At 47.0% G+C, this 14,752-nt stretch overlaps 2 protein-coding genes across 3 annotated transcripts in view; one reads left to right on the top strand and one right to left on the bottom strand.

The window, feature by feature from the left end:
* Window positions 1-14,752, top strand: part of FAM83C (family with sequence similarity 83 member C) — a 293,103-nt gene that overhangs the window by 44,260 nt on the left and 234,091 nt on the right. The window lies entirely within an intron of this gene.
* The window catches only part of MMP24 (matrix metallopeptidase 24), a 208,423-nt gene continuing 200,215 nt past the window's right edge, over window positions 6,545-14,752 (bottom strand). For both annotated transcript variants that reach the window (XM_075072350.1, XM_032766541.2), the window contains 2 exons: window positions 10,348-10,614; window positions 6,545-7,918 (listed from right to left, as the gene is read on the bottom strand). In XM_075072350.1, the coding sequence (XP_074928451.1) occupies window positions 7,581-7,918; window positions 10,348-10,614 (605 nt within the window). In that variant the 3' untranslated portion in view covers window positions 6,545-7,580. The remainder of the gene's footprint in view (window positions 7,919-10,347; window positions 10,615-14,752) is intronic.

Here is a 14,752-nt window from a genome sequence, read left to right as displayed (position 1 = left end):
TTGTGGGAGGAGAAGGTTCGCCCATGTTCTCAAAGCATGTTTGTTATTTCTTGGGAGTCCCCAACTATCTGGCATGTAAGTGGGAGTTGCTTGTAGTTAGAATTTCCTTTCCAAGCTGCCCTGGTGGCCCTGCCAGGAAGGCGGGGGTTGAGGGGAGGGAGCGAGTTGGTGACACTGCTGAATAAGTTCATTGGGGAAGAAAATCAGAGAGTTGCACCCTGCTGAGGCTTGAGAAGAGTCCAGGCCTGTCCATCAAAACCCACTGGGCGATTGGCATGAAAGGAGGTAACCAGGTGGATAGGGCACTGTGTGTGGGACATCACCAACGTCTGCTATCTCACTTCTGGCCCATGGCTCCCACCACAGCGGTCCTGGCTCTGCGCTGCTGCTCTCCTCTGCCCCGGCAGCCCCAGCTTACGTGGAAAATGGGTCCCCAGGTTCGTGACTGGCCTGTCTGCCCTGTCAATCCAGCTGACTTGGAGAATTGGCTTCTCCCCACTCACCCTGGAGTCTGTCAGTCTCAGGATCTTGATGCCTCTGTGGCCCTTTCTCGTGGGATTGGAAGAGGGCCGGCCAACCAATCCTTCCCCCCCTCCTCCCCAAGTTTCAGTATAGGGCCAACAGCCCCCTTACACAGAGATGAAGGGGTATGGGTGGGGCTGTGATGTGGTGGGGGTTGGAAGGTGGTAAGGGCTGTGTGCCAATGCCACTCTGCCTTGGGGAGGTGGAGCTGTGACCCAGGTGGAAGAGTGAAAGGGACAGCAGGGGTAGAGGGGGGCTGTGCTGTGATCCAGTGATGGGCGTGGGAAGGGGGGCAGGGCTTGAACCAGCAAGTAATGGGGAGGCAGGGAGTAGAGTGGAGGCTCATGTTGGTGGGAGTTACAGAACAAACCTATTTGGCAGCAGGATTTATTTCCTGGGGGAGAAATACGAGTGCAGCATCCATTCTGGGGTGATTTTTGTTTGGGAGATCACAATGGTTGTGTTCCCTCCCACCCCCCGCTCCCATTAGGGGGCCCTGTTGGGGAGAAGTTTGCAGCATCAGGGCACTACTGCAATAAAGCTCACAGGAAATTTAGAGAGATGCCCTGTTGAGGCAGGGTGGGGGGAAGGTGGCTTTGTGGGGGAGGGTCTAGGACCTTGGGAGGGAGGGGCCCAGAGGGGACTCGGTATGGATGGACTTGAAGAGCAATGGCTGTGGGGGGAAGGGCAAGGCCAGAGAGGCCAACATGATTTCTCAACAGAAAATGCCTTTTCCACAAGGGAATTTGCTGAGACTTTTCCATTGAACCCAAATATTTCCTTTGGGGTCAGGTTGATGTGAATAGAAATATTTCAGTTTGGGTCAGTTCAACATTAATCCAAAGTGGTGAGTGGCTCGTGCCCCTGTTCTCTGCGGGCAGGATTCCCTGGCTGACCCACGTCTCCCACTATGCACTGGGGCCTTCCTGCTGGCTGAGCTGCATCATGGGAGAGGTGATCTCTCAGCAGTGCACAGCCCACGGAAGGGCCTGGGGGGTCAGAGACAAGTCAATGTTGAACTAACCTTCCTGTTCTGTGAGAGATTGTACTATTTTGGCTTTGTCTCAGTTTGCAGCAAACACATGGTGAAGTCTCCGAATTGCTCAGGGGTGGGAAAGCTGGAGTTTTGACCAGTCTCTGTGTGAGAATATTTGCTGAAAGCCAGCAAGGGGGAGCTGCAGACCGGGAAACAAGCCCCTGATCCTGCATTGCAGCCACCCGGCAACTGCTTCCACAAGTAAAGTTGAGGCCGGGCAGAGGAGTGTAACCAAATGTCTCATTAGCATCAGGAGCATGTGCTTACATTTGTGTTTCCACTGACATCAATTCTAGAGTCCTGCGCGGATACAAAAATTTGGTGGCACTGCCAAGCTGCAAAGATGGTAAACAATACAAATACATGTGGGTGCGGCTATCCGTGGCTTTGCAGGGCTCTGCTCCTACCATCCCTTTCAGCTTGTTCTGTGGAGAGTAAGGGAGCACAGATGCAAGAATAATAGAGACTGCAGAGCAATGCAAGCATCTGTGTGCATAAGTTTGGGATAGTCACTTACACGGATCGTCCCAAGCAAATGCCATTAAACCCTCCATCCAGGCACTACGCCACACAGTCATGTGGTTTTAGATATCAGATAGTTTACATATGCCTTAAAAATTCAGGAAACACTTACTGGCACTATGTTTCATATCCATAGCCAGATGGCCATAGCAACATGAATGCAATTGTATGGTTCAGAGGAGAGAGAGAAATAGCTGATGTATTTTAAAAACAGCTACAATAAATGACAATAGCTTTTCCATTCATATTAAGATCAGAGATCTTGTGATCTGCCAGGGCTAGAAGAAAGTGTGGCATTTCAGCCTGACTCTTAACAAACTCTCATTAGCAAATGCAAAACATTGCAGTTTTGTGAGCACTTATTGTTCCAAAATTTAGGTGTGAACTGTAAGAGTCCCAAATTGTACCCACAAATCAGGGACAGCGGCATAAGTGACGTAACCCGCCTGCAAAAACGTAACAGCATTTACTGTAGCTACTATTATTTATACTAGTGTAGACTCATAGAGCTGGAAGGGACCTCGAGAGGTCACCTAGTCCAGTCCCCTGCACTCAGGGCAGGACTAAGTATTACCTAGACCGTCCCTGACAGGTGTTTGTCCAGCCTGCTCTTAAAAATTCCCAATGATGGAGATTCTGCAACCTCTCTAGGCAATTTATTCCAGTGCTTAACCACCCTGCCAGGAAGTTTTTCCTAATGCCCAACCAAAACCTCCCTTGCTGCAATTTAAGCTCATTGCTTCGTCCTCAGAGGTTAAGAGCAGCAATTTTTCTCCTTCCTTTTCACATTTTATGTATTTGAAAACTCTTCTCATGTCCCCTCTGTCTTCTCGTGTCCAGACTAAACAAACCCATTTTTTTTCAATCTTCCCTCATAGATCATGGTTTCTAGACCTTAAATTATTTTTGTTGCTCTTCTTTGGTCTTTCTCCAATTTGTCCACATCTTTCCTGAAATGTGGCACCCAGAATTGGACACAATACTTCAGCTGAGGCCTAATCAGCGCACAGTAGAGCGGAAGAATTACTACTTGTGTCTTGCTTACAACACTCCAGTTAATACATCCCAGAACGATTACTTTTTTTTTTCCTTCTTGCAACAGTGCTACACTGTTGACTCATATTTAGCTTGTGATCCACAGATCTTTCTGCAATACTCCTTCCCAGGCAGTCAGTTCCCATTTTGTATGTGTGCAACTGATTGTTCCTTCCTAAGTGGAATACTTTGCATTTGTCCTTACTGAATTTCATCCTATTTACTTCAGACCATTTCTCCAATTTGTCCAGATCATTTTGAATGTTAATCCTATCCTCCAGAGCACTTGCAACCCCTCCTAGCTTAATATTGTCCACAAACTTTATAGGTGGACTCTGTATGCCATTATCTAAATCATTGATGAAGATATTGAACAGAACCAGACCAAGAACTGATCCCTGCAGGATTCCACTCGTTATGCCCTTCCAGCATGACTGTGAACCACACAGTCTGGTAACGGTTTTCCAACCAGTTATGCACCCACCTTATAGTAGCTCCATCTAGGTTGCATGTCCCTAGTTTGTGAGAAGATCATGCGAGACAGTATCAAAAGCCTTACTAAAGTCAAGATACACCACATCTACCACTTCTCCCCACCCCCATGCCTTGTTAGCTTGCTTTGACAGGGTATCAGATTGGTTTGACATGATTTGTTCTTGACAAATCCATAGTGACTTGCTTATCACCTTATTATCTTCTAGATGTTTTCAAATTGCTTAATTATTTGCTCCATTATCTTTCCTGGCACAGAAGTTAAGCTGACTGGTCTGTAATTTCCCTGGTTGTTCTTATTTCCCTTTTATAGATGGGCATTATATTTGCCCTTTTCCAGTCTTCTGCAATTTCTCCCGTCTTCCAAAATAATAGCTAATGGCTCAGGAATCTCTTCAGTCAGCTCCTTGAGTATTCTAGGATGCATTTCATCAGGCCCTGGTGACTTGATGACATCTACTTTGTCTAAGTAATTTTTAATTTGTTCTTTTCCTATTTTAGCCTCTGAATCTACCGCATTTTCACTGGTATTCACTATGTTAGATGTCCAATAGCCACCAACCTTCTTAATGAAAACCAAAACAAAGAAGTCATTAAGCACCTCTGCCATTTCCACATTTTCTGTTATTCCCACCCCAATGAGTAATGGGCCTAGCCTGTCCTTCATCTTCCTCTTGCTTCTAATGTATTTGTAGAATGTTTTCTTGTTACCCTTTATGTCTCTAGCTAGTTTGATCTCATTTTGTATCTTGGCCTTTCTAATTTTGTCCCTACATACTTGTGTTATGTGTTTATATTCATCCTTTGTAATTTGACTGAGTTTCCACTTTTTTGTAGGACTCTCTCTTGATTTTTAGATCACTGACGATCTGGTTAAGCTAGAGTGGGCTCTTGCCACACGTCCTATCTTTCCTATGCATGGGATAGTTTGCTCTTGTGCCTTTAATAATGTCTCTTTGAAAAACTGCCAACTGTCTCCAATTGTTTTTCCCTTTAGACTTGCTTCCCATGGGATCTTACCTACCAACTCCCTGAGTTTGCTAAAGTTGCCTTCCTGAAGTCCACTGTCTTTATTTTGCTGTTCTCCCTCCTACCATTTCTTAGAATTGTGAATTCTACCATTTCGTGATCACTTTCACCCCAGCTGCCTTCCACTTTCAGATTCTCAACCAGTTCCTCCCTATTTGTAAAAATCAAATCCAGAACAGCCTCTCCCCTGGTAGCTTTCTCCACCTTCCGAAATAAATTGTCTCTACAACATTCCAAGAACTTGTTGGATAAGCTGTGCCCTGCTGTGTTATTTTTCAACTACTCAGGCATCTGTTGGAAGTGCCCCATCACCACCCAGTCCTGTGCTTTAGATGATTTTGTTAGTTGTTTAAAAAAAGCCTCATCCACCTTTTCTTCCTGGTTAGCTGGTCTGTAGTAGACTCCTACCCTGACATCACCCTTGTTTTTTAGCCCTTTTATCCTTATCCAGAGACTTTTGTCCAGTCTGTCTCCTATTTCCAGCTCAATCTCAGTCCAAGGATACACATTTTTAATATATAAGGCAACACCTCCCTTTTTTCCCTGCCTGCCCTTCCTGAGCAGGTTGTACCCTTCTATCCCAATATTCCAGCATAAATGAAGGCCAGTCTAAAAATATGTCCCAGAAGCCATACCTCATTGGCAAGGGGGCTCTCTGGCTTTCTAACGGGATAAAGCAAACATTTCCGGCTGTGCTGCCTCAGGAGATGGACAAGTGACAGGGATAAGGCTGGCTAAGACACCCGCAGTATTCCCCAGAGGCCAGTGTCATTTGCGGGGAGAATTCCAGATTTGGACAGAAGGGAAATGAGAGAAATATTTTCAACTGGTGTCTGCCTGGAGCTGCTCAGAGGAATAGTAAAGTGCATGGTAAATGCAATGTGGCACATGGGGCTGGAAGTTATAATGTGCATGTCACCACCTGGGCTATAGTACACATAGCAACATACTGTGTTGGGAAGAGGGGTTAGTGATTAGGTCTGGCCTTATCTGGTGCTTTGTTTGCAGTCCGGCCGGCCGGAGACTCCATCACGTCTTTCATTAAAAGTCAAATATGTTACATCCAGCGAGTTCTCTTCCACTGATTTTATCATTCTGTTGAAGACGCCCTCAGCGTTTCTTGGCTACTGAAGTGCGTTATCAAGTATAAAATACAAAACAGTCAGGCCACACAATGTGTAATTCAAACCAGTCACTGAAAGTTCTACCGCCCCCTTCGCGCTAGTGTCCGAGTCCGAGCCAGGCATGTAGAAGTAGACAAACACTAACAATCTCTCTTTCTCCTTGCCCTGCTCTTGTCATCATCAATACTTATAACCTGAATCACGTGCTAAAAGAAACAAGTGAAACAAACTGTGAGATCCACATTGACTTTTGACTCATGTACACTGTTGAATGTTAATCAGCAGTTCGATGCTTCTTGCTTCATCAGCTACACTGGTGAAATTCAGCCCAAGGCAGCATACCCACTCTAGGACTAGGACCCACTCACATCCCAGTTAAGCTCTCAAAACAGGACACAAGTGATGTGTAAGTGTTGCCTAGGGCTGGTTTCTTCGCACAGGGCTGAATGTCACCTGGAACGTTGACAGAAGTGCTGCCTTCATTTTTTTCATAGTCATTTAACATATTGTTTGGATACCAGCATGGAAAATCAGATTAAGGAAGGCTCTAGCTAGGACATGACATCCCTGAGCATTCACATTTACAAGAGGGAAGAACAGACAACTGCTGTCTGAGAAGGAGCTTTGTCAAAGCTCAGTACCCAAAATTTAGATACTTATCAAGCTCTTATCTGAGGCTTTCATCTTCAGAACTGCTAGTCAGCCTGTGAAAACAATCTTTCTCACCGAACTTTGGCATTTCACCTTTTTGCCAGATACTTGAGTGTGAAGAGGTGAGTGAAAAATAATTTTCAAAGTTATATAATGTTTTCATGTTTTAGGCACAGGCATAGTTCTTACTTTAGCCAGGCCATTTTGCCTAACTATAATGAAGATTTCCCTGCAAACAAGCATTTTCATTCTCTTGAAACATGAGCCGCAAATTTCAGAATCTGATTACACATGCCACTATAACAACACTTCCCAGAATTTTCAGATAAAATACAGCAGAGTTCTTATATAAATTGTTCATTGTTTTGGTAACAATTTATTGTTTGTGACTGATGGGAATTTCAAATAGTGGTAATATGACATTTAAATATTCATTACATGAGGGGTTCCTAAAACAAAAGCATTTAGGGCTGTTAACAGTAGGGAGTGTTTTGGTCTTTGTTTTGTGGACTAACTCAACTGAGGAGTTGCTATTACTATATCTGGTTAAGAGTTCTTTGAACTCCTGGCCTACACAGAATTACCTCCTCCTTGTGAACTGTGCTGAGTGATGGCATCAATTATTATGAATGTACAAAACATCTGACCAGCAGGTATTGGAAAATTGCATCCAGGTAATTCCCTGGTTCTTGTAATAAACTAAGAAGATTTTTTAGAATGATTCAGCATCAGCATGTCTTCTCCTTAAGATACTGAATTGCTCCTGTTTCATAGACTGAATTATCTTAATTCATTTATGAGACAACTGTAAAAAACCTGGTCCATTTAGAGGTGATTAGCTACACTGGAGAATGCTGGGTTTAACAGAGACCATGGGACAGGGCACTGAAGAAGGTTTCCCAAGTCAGCTGAAAAACATTTCAAGAAAATTCCTCTTGCAGTCTCTGACACGCACAAGGGGGCCTGTGGAGAATGGCACAGCAAGACAGACACATGACTGAGGCAGTAAGAAGGAGAGAGGCTCCACTCTGCAAGGCCACCTCTGTATTTCCTGCTTCTTTCAGTCCCAGAACTCCCATGACTCATAATAAGTCACTTGAACAGTTTTGTTTTGATGGACTTCAGAACTCATTTGAGCAGCTCTGAGCTGAAATGTGCAAGTGAATGTGTCATACCCATTCCTGGACAGGTCGTTTGTAATAGGTAACATTTTGCTGCACTTCTTTGTTTTTAAACTGGAAGATGGTATATACCAAGACAAGGATACACAGAGATAAGATGCAAGGGATAACTACTGCAATTGCATTTACAGTGCTAGGCACATCATTGATTGTCACCATAATATCCACATCATCGTGGGGGAAGCGTCTCTCTTTGCTTTGTTCAACTTCCTTTTGGTTGCAGCCCATCCAGTCTTTGAGGATTGACCTAGGGTAGCCTGGCTCCACACTCAGCCTCTGGTTATCGAACTTCCAATAATCCTTCCCTTTATAGAAGTAGGTATAAACTAGGGGACAAAAGAGAGATCACTTCATACCATAACATTCAAAGACTTGAAACCGAATGGGCGCGAAGAGGTACTGAAAGGTGTTTCGCTCACAGTCATTATTTCTCTGCCTAAGGGTAGGAGGCTGTGGGGGAAGAAAAACATACATAAGGAACCTCCCATGGCAATTTGGAAATCAGATGGCACTTGCTTGATTTTAGAGGAATGTAGAGCAAATGTTTATGGGAAAAGCCAAGCAGCTGATTTGCTGTTTATTTGGAATTCTAATCCAAGCATTCAGGGGCAAATTATGGTCAACTAAAGCACCAACACGTCTGCCCTGATGCACTCAGGGACTTTCTCTATATTACAAAAACATTCCAGTATTCGGCGAGGCCCAGCAGCTACTCTGATTTGGATAATGGTTTGCTGATATTTTTAGAATATTTTGTTTCATACATACAGCTCTGAGGGGCAGTGAGGGAGAAGACCCTGGATAGGAGCAGCTTTTCAGAGTACACCTGTTGGAAGATTGGGCCTTGGTTATTAACCAGGCAGACAGTGGCTTCAAAAGCTTCCCTCCTGTTGCTGAAAGGCTGGTGCCTTCAGCTGCTCCTTGACTGCAGTAGCCTTCGCTCTCCAGATGCTTCCCACACCCCTGTTTCTTAGTCTTTCTCTCCCTGTGGGCAAAGGGCAGGGAAGATTCCAGCTCCCCCTTTTCCGGGCTCCTGCCTAGCTGGCTCCTACTCCACTGCTCTGTAGGGGCTTGGGGAGCTTTCCTGACATCTTGAGAGAAATCCACTGCATCAGGGTGCCTGTGTCCTCTACAGAGGACAGACTCCACTCCAGCCAGCTGCTTCTCTTTCCCAGTTGGTTGGAGAAGAGTTGGAGGATGAAGGAGAAAATCAACTAGGGGAGAAACAGTCAGATAGATGCAGCCAGAGATGGAAATTAAATATTGCTCATAGCCCCCATGCAGGGGCCCATGGGGCTGGGCACTGAGCAAACACCGAGGGAGAGTCCCTGCGCCAAGGAGCTTATAATACAATAACGTGACTTAGTCATGGAAAAAAGGGTGTGTGTTTGTTTGAATGGGGCAGGGAAGTGGGTCACAGGTTACTGGGGCTAGATTCACAAAAGGACCTAGGTGCCTAAATCCCAGAATCAGGCCCCATTCGAATTCACAAAACTCTTGCTCAGCTGTAGCCAAACCTTGTAGGTGCCCAAACTCACTCAGCACCTACATTTTTGCAGTAAAAGTTCCTTAGGTGCTTATGTTTCTGCCTCTGAGTCTAAACACTGCAGTCACCAGGTTGCCTACATCCCAGAGCACTCCACCAAGCAGGGGAAGAAAGGAGTTCCTCCGCCTAACTTGTCTGCGGGGCCCAATCTAATACCCAGGCCCAAAGCTCACCTACTAAATCAGGTCTCTCCAGGCAAACTTACACAAGACCCCCATAGGAGAGGGGTCCCTTGTAACTGATTTGGGTGTTCAGCTGGGATGTGAAGCTCTCCATTCCACCCTGCAGGGGAGAAGGCGTTCGTTTGAGCAGAGATCTGCCTCCTTTCAGGTCAATGGCCTAGCCTGAGGGGGGCGCCCTCCATCTTGCCTGTTGAAGCTGTTCCACTGGGAATACATAATTTAAAAATGTCATTCGAGCAGGGGGCCAGGATCCTGCCTATTCCCCCTCCCCGTTAGTGCTCTCCCTACCAGACTATAGTCCTCCTCATGCCTGGGCTCTCTCTCTGGCCCAACCATTCTTTCATTAGTGGAAGAGCTTCAACAAGAGAGACTGAGGACATCCCCACTTCGGAATACCCCAGAGCCCAGCCCCCACCTGAGGGATGGGAGATTTCTGTTCCAATCCCCTCTCCCCCTCAGGCAGAGGGGGCACTTGCACCACGGGTCTCCTGCACCCTACATAAGCACCCTAACTCGTGGCTTGCCTCCTCCCTCTGGCCGCCTGCTAAAACAGCATGGGCAACATGCCCTAAAAGAGAGTTTGCAGCTGAGACCCCTGAGCACAGGGAGGCCCCTCCCTGGAGCCTGGACTTAGACATCTGTCTCTGAGGGGGCAGAGCTTAGCACCCACCTGGACTTGGCACCTCCCAGTGGCTAGTTTAGGTGAGTAGCTGCCTCGCAAGCTGGCGGTTATGAATCCCATTCTGAGGTGCCTCTCTCTCCCCACTCAGTGCATAGGGGCTCAGGCACCTAACGCAGCCTTCTTGAATCCCAGTGGTTTTCTAGGCACCTAGACATTAGCTGTGGTGATGCTCAGCATGGCCTTGCCTAAGTTTCTTTGTGAATCCAGCCCTTAGTGATCTCTGTGGCCACTGATGGCAGAGCAGCATTGTGAGCGCTGGGGCCTGAATTCCAGCACAGTAAAACCATCTCAAACAAGGACCTGGTATTAGTCTGACAAACACTTGCAATCATGGGTTCTACGTACAGCCTTCTTTGCTGATGAAAGCTCCTTGTGGGGCCTGTGGGATTCCCCTCCACACAGTGATGGGCTTTGGGTATCCTGGGTCAGTCGCTTTCTTGTCCTCGTTATAGCGCCAGTACTTGTCTCCTTTGAAGAAATAGGTTTTTCCGACTGGCTCCCATCGCAAAGCTGTGTCAATGCCTTCCCGGGGAAGACAGCTTCCCAGCTCCACCAAGCCGTGCGGGTACCCTGGCTCTGCTGTCACTTCCTTGAAAACCCAGTATTTATCTCCTAGGAATGAGGGGGAAAAACAAACAATGAGTTTACTGAGATCCAGCCAACCGCTTGAATCTGTAATGTTCTCAGGGCCTGTAAGTGAACGTCCGGTTAGGCACACAACAGGGGAGTGCTTAAGAAAAATCACTTGCCAGGCTGATTACAACAGTGTCCCCAAACTGTGGTCTGTGGACCTGTGGTGGCCCAAGAACCTTTGTTGGTGGGCTGCAGAGAACTGACTAGTCATATGGTGCTAGTCTCTTCCTTGTTTCCAGCTGAGAGAAACCAAGGGGTGTGGGGAGGGGGGGGGAAAGGGATGAAAAGCAAAAGGAGACAAAAGTGATTCACACCGAGTAAATGACCAGGAGGATGCTGAATGACTGACCTCACTAGAGAGCCTACAGCCACAACAGCATATTCCTGAGACGCATTATGTACCAAGAGTCACCAGCAGGGTGTTGGATGGGTGTGAATGGACGAGAAGGTATCTGTGGGCTCACTTCTCCATTAAGATGTGATCCGCTATTTGGGATCACAGCATGCAGCATATTCTCATTCTCAGCAGCAGTCAGCAAATATGTTAAATACCATGCTCAGTACCACCACAAATGAGTCATTTCATTGATTACTTTCTGAAAACTGGTAACACTCAACCAGAGGAGCAGGTGCTGAATAGTATTCAACCCTGCCTGCTGCCAGTGAAGGAGTTCTGTGTGTTTTGTCTTACTCGTTCCTACATTCATTCCCAAACAGCTATCTGGCCCCTGCCCTAAGGACAGTGCACCCTTCCTCTAACAACGCCCCCCTGGGATCCAAGTCAGGGGGTGGAGCAGCTCTGAGCCCCCACCGCAGACCCAGGGCTGGAGGATCGGTCAGCCCTCGCTGCAGCCACAGGGCTGGAGCAGCTCTGAGCCCCCACCGCAGACCCAGGGCTGGAGGCTCTGTCAGCCCTCACTGCAGCCCCAGGGCTGAAGGTGGGATCCAGGGACCAGGTTCATTATATTCTCATTATTCTGAAGGCCATTATAATGAGGGTGTCCTGCAGTTCCCAACTCTCCCTACTGGTGGCACATTGCTGCACACACCGTGGAACAGAGATAATCACAGGGCCAGCATATGGAAGAAGGTGGCTGCATCCTAAAAGACATGTTGGGTCACAAGCAAAAGTCAGAGGCCATTCTTCAAGTGACCCCCCAAGACTAGCATCAGCCACCTCACAAGCAAGTACTGTGGCAAGTGGCAAACTGCTGTGGTGAGAACAAGAAGTGAATTCCATTCCCCCGCCTGTTTTAGCTTTCCTGTTGCCTGAGACACTTCCCCCGTAAATGATTTTGAAAAGCGGGCTAAACAAATGATACAGTATAACACAATATGGTCAGACTTCCAGGAGCCACTAGAGGGCTGGGGCTGCACAGCTTTACAGCTCCTTTCCCCACCTCCTAATGGTCACAACCAGCAGCCACGGAATTGCTTTTTTTCCAGCTAATTTGTATTAGAGATTATTCTACCACTCTTTGCTTCTAATATAAAGCCCTTAGGGCTGCTGCACCATCTCCAGACTTTCTACACAATCCTTAAAAGCAGAAGCTGTTGCACAGGATGGCTGGCCAGGGAGCTGTGCCCCTCTGAGACTAGATGAATTTATGGACTGGCTAAAACAAGTCTCAAGGGGATAGATTATGTGAAGCTGTAACCCGAGATCATAAATCTTACTAGTACACTTCAAGCTGACTTGCAGGAGGAGAGAAAGCTGAGAGCAGACTCGCCCTGCTAGCTGACACAGCGAGTACTAGGAACAGAAGCGCACAGCCACAGGAAAGACCTATTAAAGCACTGCCGGAGAAGGATATTGATCGCGAGAGGGAAGTGCCAGGAGAAACAGTCTGAGAATTGTGGGGCTGGAAAAAGGGAGGCCTGGGGTATTTTTATCCACCATGCTGCCAGAGCCTTTGTCTCTCCCCTGATCAGAACTCAAGATATTAACAAGAGCTCACCAAAACCCCCTCCAAATGCAAAGCCCTGGGCAATAATTGTAAGCAGGACCAGATCTAGGCACCAGCAAAGCAAGCAGGTGCTTGGGGTGGCACATTTGCAGGGGCAGCATTTGGGCCATCCTTTTTTTTTTGCTTGTGGGCCAGCCATAGCGCTCCATAACACTCACTTCCTCCGCTCTCACAAAGTGGGGGAAGATAGATGTTCCTCCACCTAACGCACCTCAGCATCAGAGCAGAGGGTGGGAAAGGAGTTCCCTGGTAACTTTTAGCCAGTGGGTAGGGAACTTTCTGCACCCAGGAGGGAAGAGCTGCTGCTCTCCTTCCACTCTCTGGCTCTCCCCTGGCTTCCTTCCTCTAGGCGTGTATGTTGCTCCTGGCTAATTAAGCTGGCAGCTGTTTCCCATTTGCCAGTCTGATGCAGGTTTCTCTAGCCAGCTCCAGTTTACCTCCCTTAATTGGAGCTGGCAGGACAGAGGGCTGGCTCAGGAGTTCCTGCCCAGCACCCTGTCACACCCACATTATCTTTTACCTTTCCTGGTCTGCCTAACTCTCTCCGTTTCCCCTGCCCCGTTCACATCTCCGGGGTGGTGAGGGGGAACCAGACACACCTTTCCTAGATCTGTGGCCCAAGCAATGACACTACTCAGGTAACCGATAAAGAAATGTTTGACGTACGCACTCCTTATGCCTAATATTATAAATTGTGTTTCCAGGAACAGCAAAGCAATGACTCACCCGATAAAAAGAAAAAAATAATCACTCATCTAGAAACACTGAAAGCAGATACTATCTTCCTACAGGAAACCCACCTTCATGACTTGGAGGCAGAGAAATTTTGAAGGGGCTGGATGAGGAAAGGGGTGTTTTGCAACCAAAGGTGCAGCTGCAGTTAATGGGAGCTGTGAAGTCTCAGCCCCTCTGGCAGGAAGGGATGAGCTCAGGGCTGGAAGGCAGCAGGCCCTGAATTTGAACTGTAGCTTTGCCAGATTTCATGGCCTTGGGAATGTCACTTTGTTTCTGTGTCAGTCCTAACAAACATGAATGAATTTATATTCGAAACACCCCTGTGAGGTAGGGTGGGAAAATGGCATAAAAAAGTCCTGCCCTGCCTCCCCGCATGTGCAGTGGGCTCAGTCAGCTAGGGCGAGGACTAGATTCACAAAGGGACTTTGGCACCTAACTGCCACATTAGATCCCTACAATCCCAAATTTAGGCTCCAGTGATATTCACAAAATCCCCACTCAGCTGCCACTGCCAAAGTCAGCAGGCACCTAAAATCACTCAGCACCTACATTTCTATTGTAAAGGTCTTCTAAGCACCTATGTTCCTGGCTCTGGATATGCACATTGCTGGCTCCCTCTAGGCACCCGGATATGTAAGCGCCAGTGTGATGCACAAAGTGGGGGAAGATAGATGTTCCTCCGCCTAACTCACCTCAGCCTCAGAGCAGAGGGTGGGAAAGGAGCTCCCTGGTAACTTTTAGCCAGTGGGTAGGGAACTCTCCCAGGAGGTGGGAGACTCTCAGTTCAAGTTTCCCGTCTATCTAAGGGGGAGAAGGAATTTGAACAGGAGGCTGTTACTTCTGAGATGCAGGCCCTAACTACTGGGCTGTGAGATATTCTGATGTGCACTATCCTCAGTCTCTCTTCTTGAAGCTTCCACTTTGGATTAAATAAAGATTTAAAGCAGCGGGGCTGGACCATGAGTCTCCCGCTTCTTGGGGAGTGCTCTAACCGTCAGGCTGTAGGATCATTCTCTTGCTTGCTCACTCATTATATAACTGAAGCATCTAAAATTACTGGAGACTCTTGAAAATTTTGGCCATCATCTCCCAGTGCCTCAGTTCCTGGCCTGTGAAGCCCTCCCTATATAATAGGGTTGCTGCAAAGATAACACATTAATATTTATCAGGCTCAGGTACAACAGCAATGAGTGCTATAGAAAAGGCCACAAGATTTCTTTCTTGTTCCCCAAGTTAGGAAGGAAGCCAATTATTTTTACATCTGGAGTCTACATAAGGAGCCAAATATAATGCTCTTGGTTGTGCAGAATGGGACAGGAAAAAAGCATTCCTTAGGTCTATTTATCTCCTGCTCCCTCCCCTTCCTGTCCTGTTGAGAACAAAGATTTCTTTATAATCTCTCATTTATAAAATCT

Source organism: Chelonoidis abingdonii, chromosome 14, assembly GCF_003597395.2.
Source record: "Chelonoidis abingdonii isolate Lonesome George chromosome 14, CheloAbing_2.0, whole genome shotgun sequence".
Taxonomy (NCBI): domain Eukaryota; kingdom Metazoa; phylum Chordata; order Testudines; family Testudinidae; genus Chelonoidis; species Chelonoidis abingdonii.
This window is presented reverse-complemented; position numbering and strand designations above follow the sequence as displayed.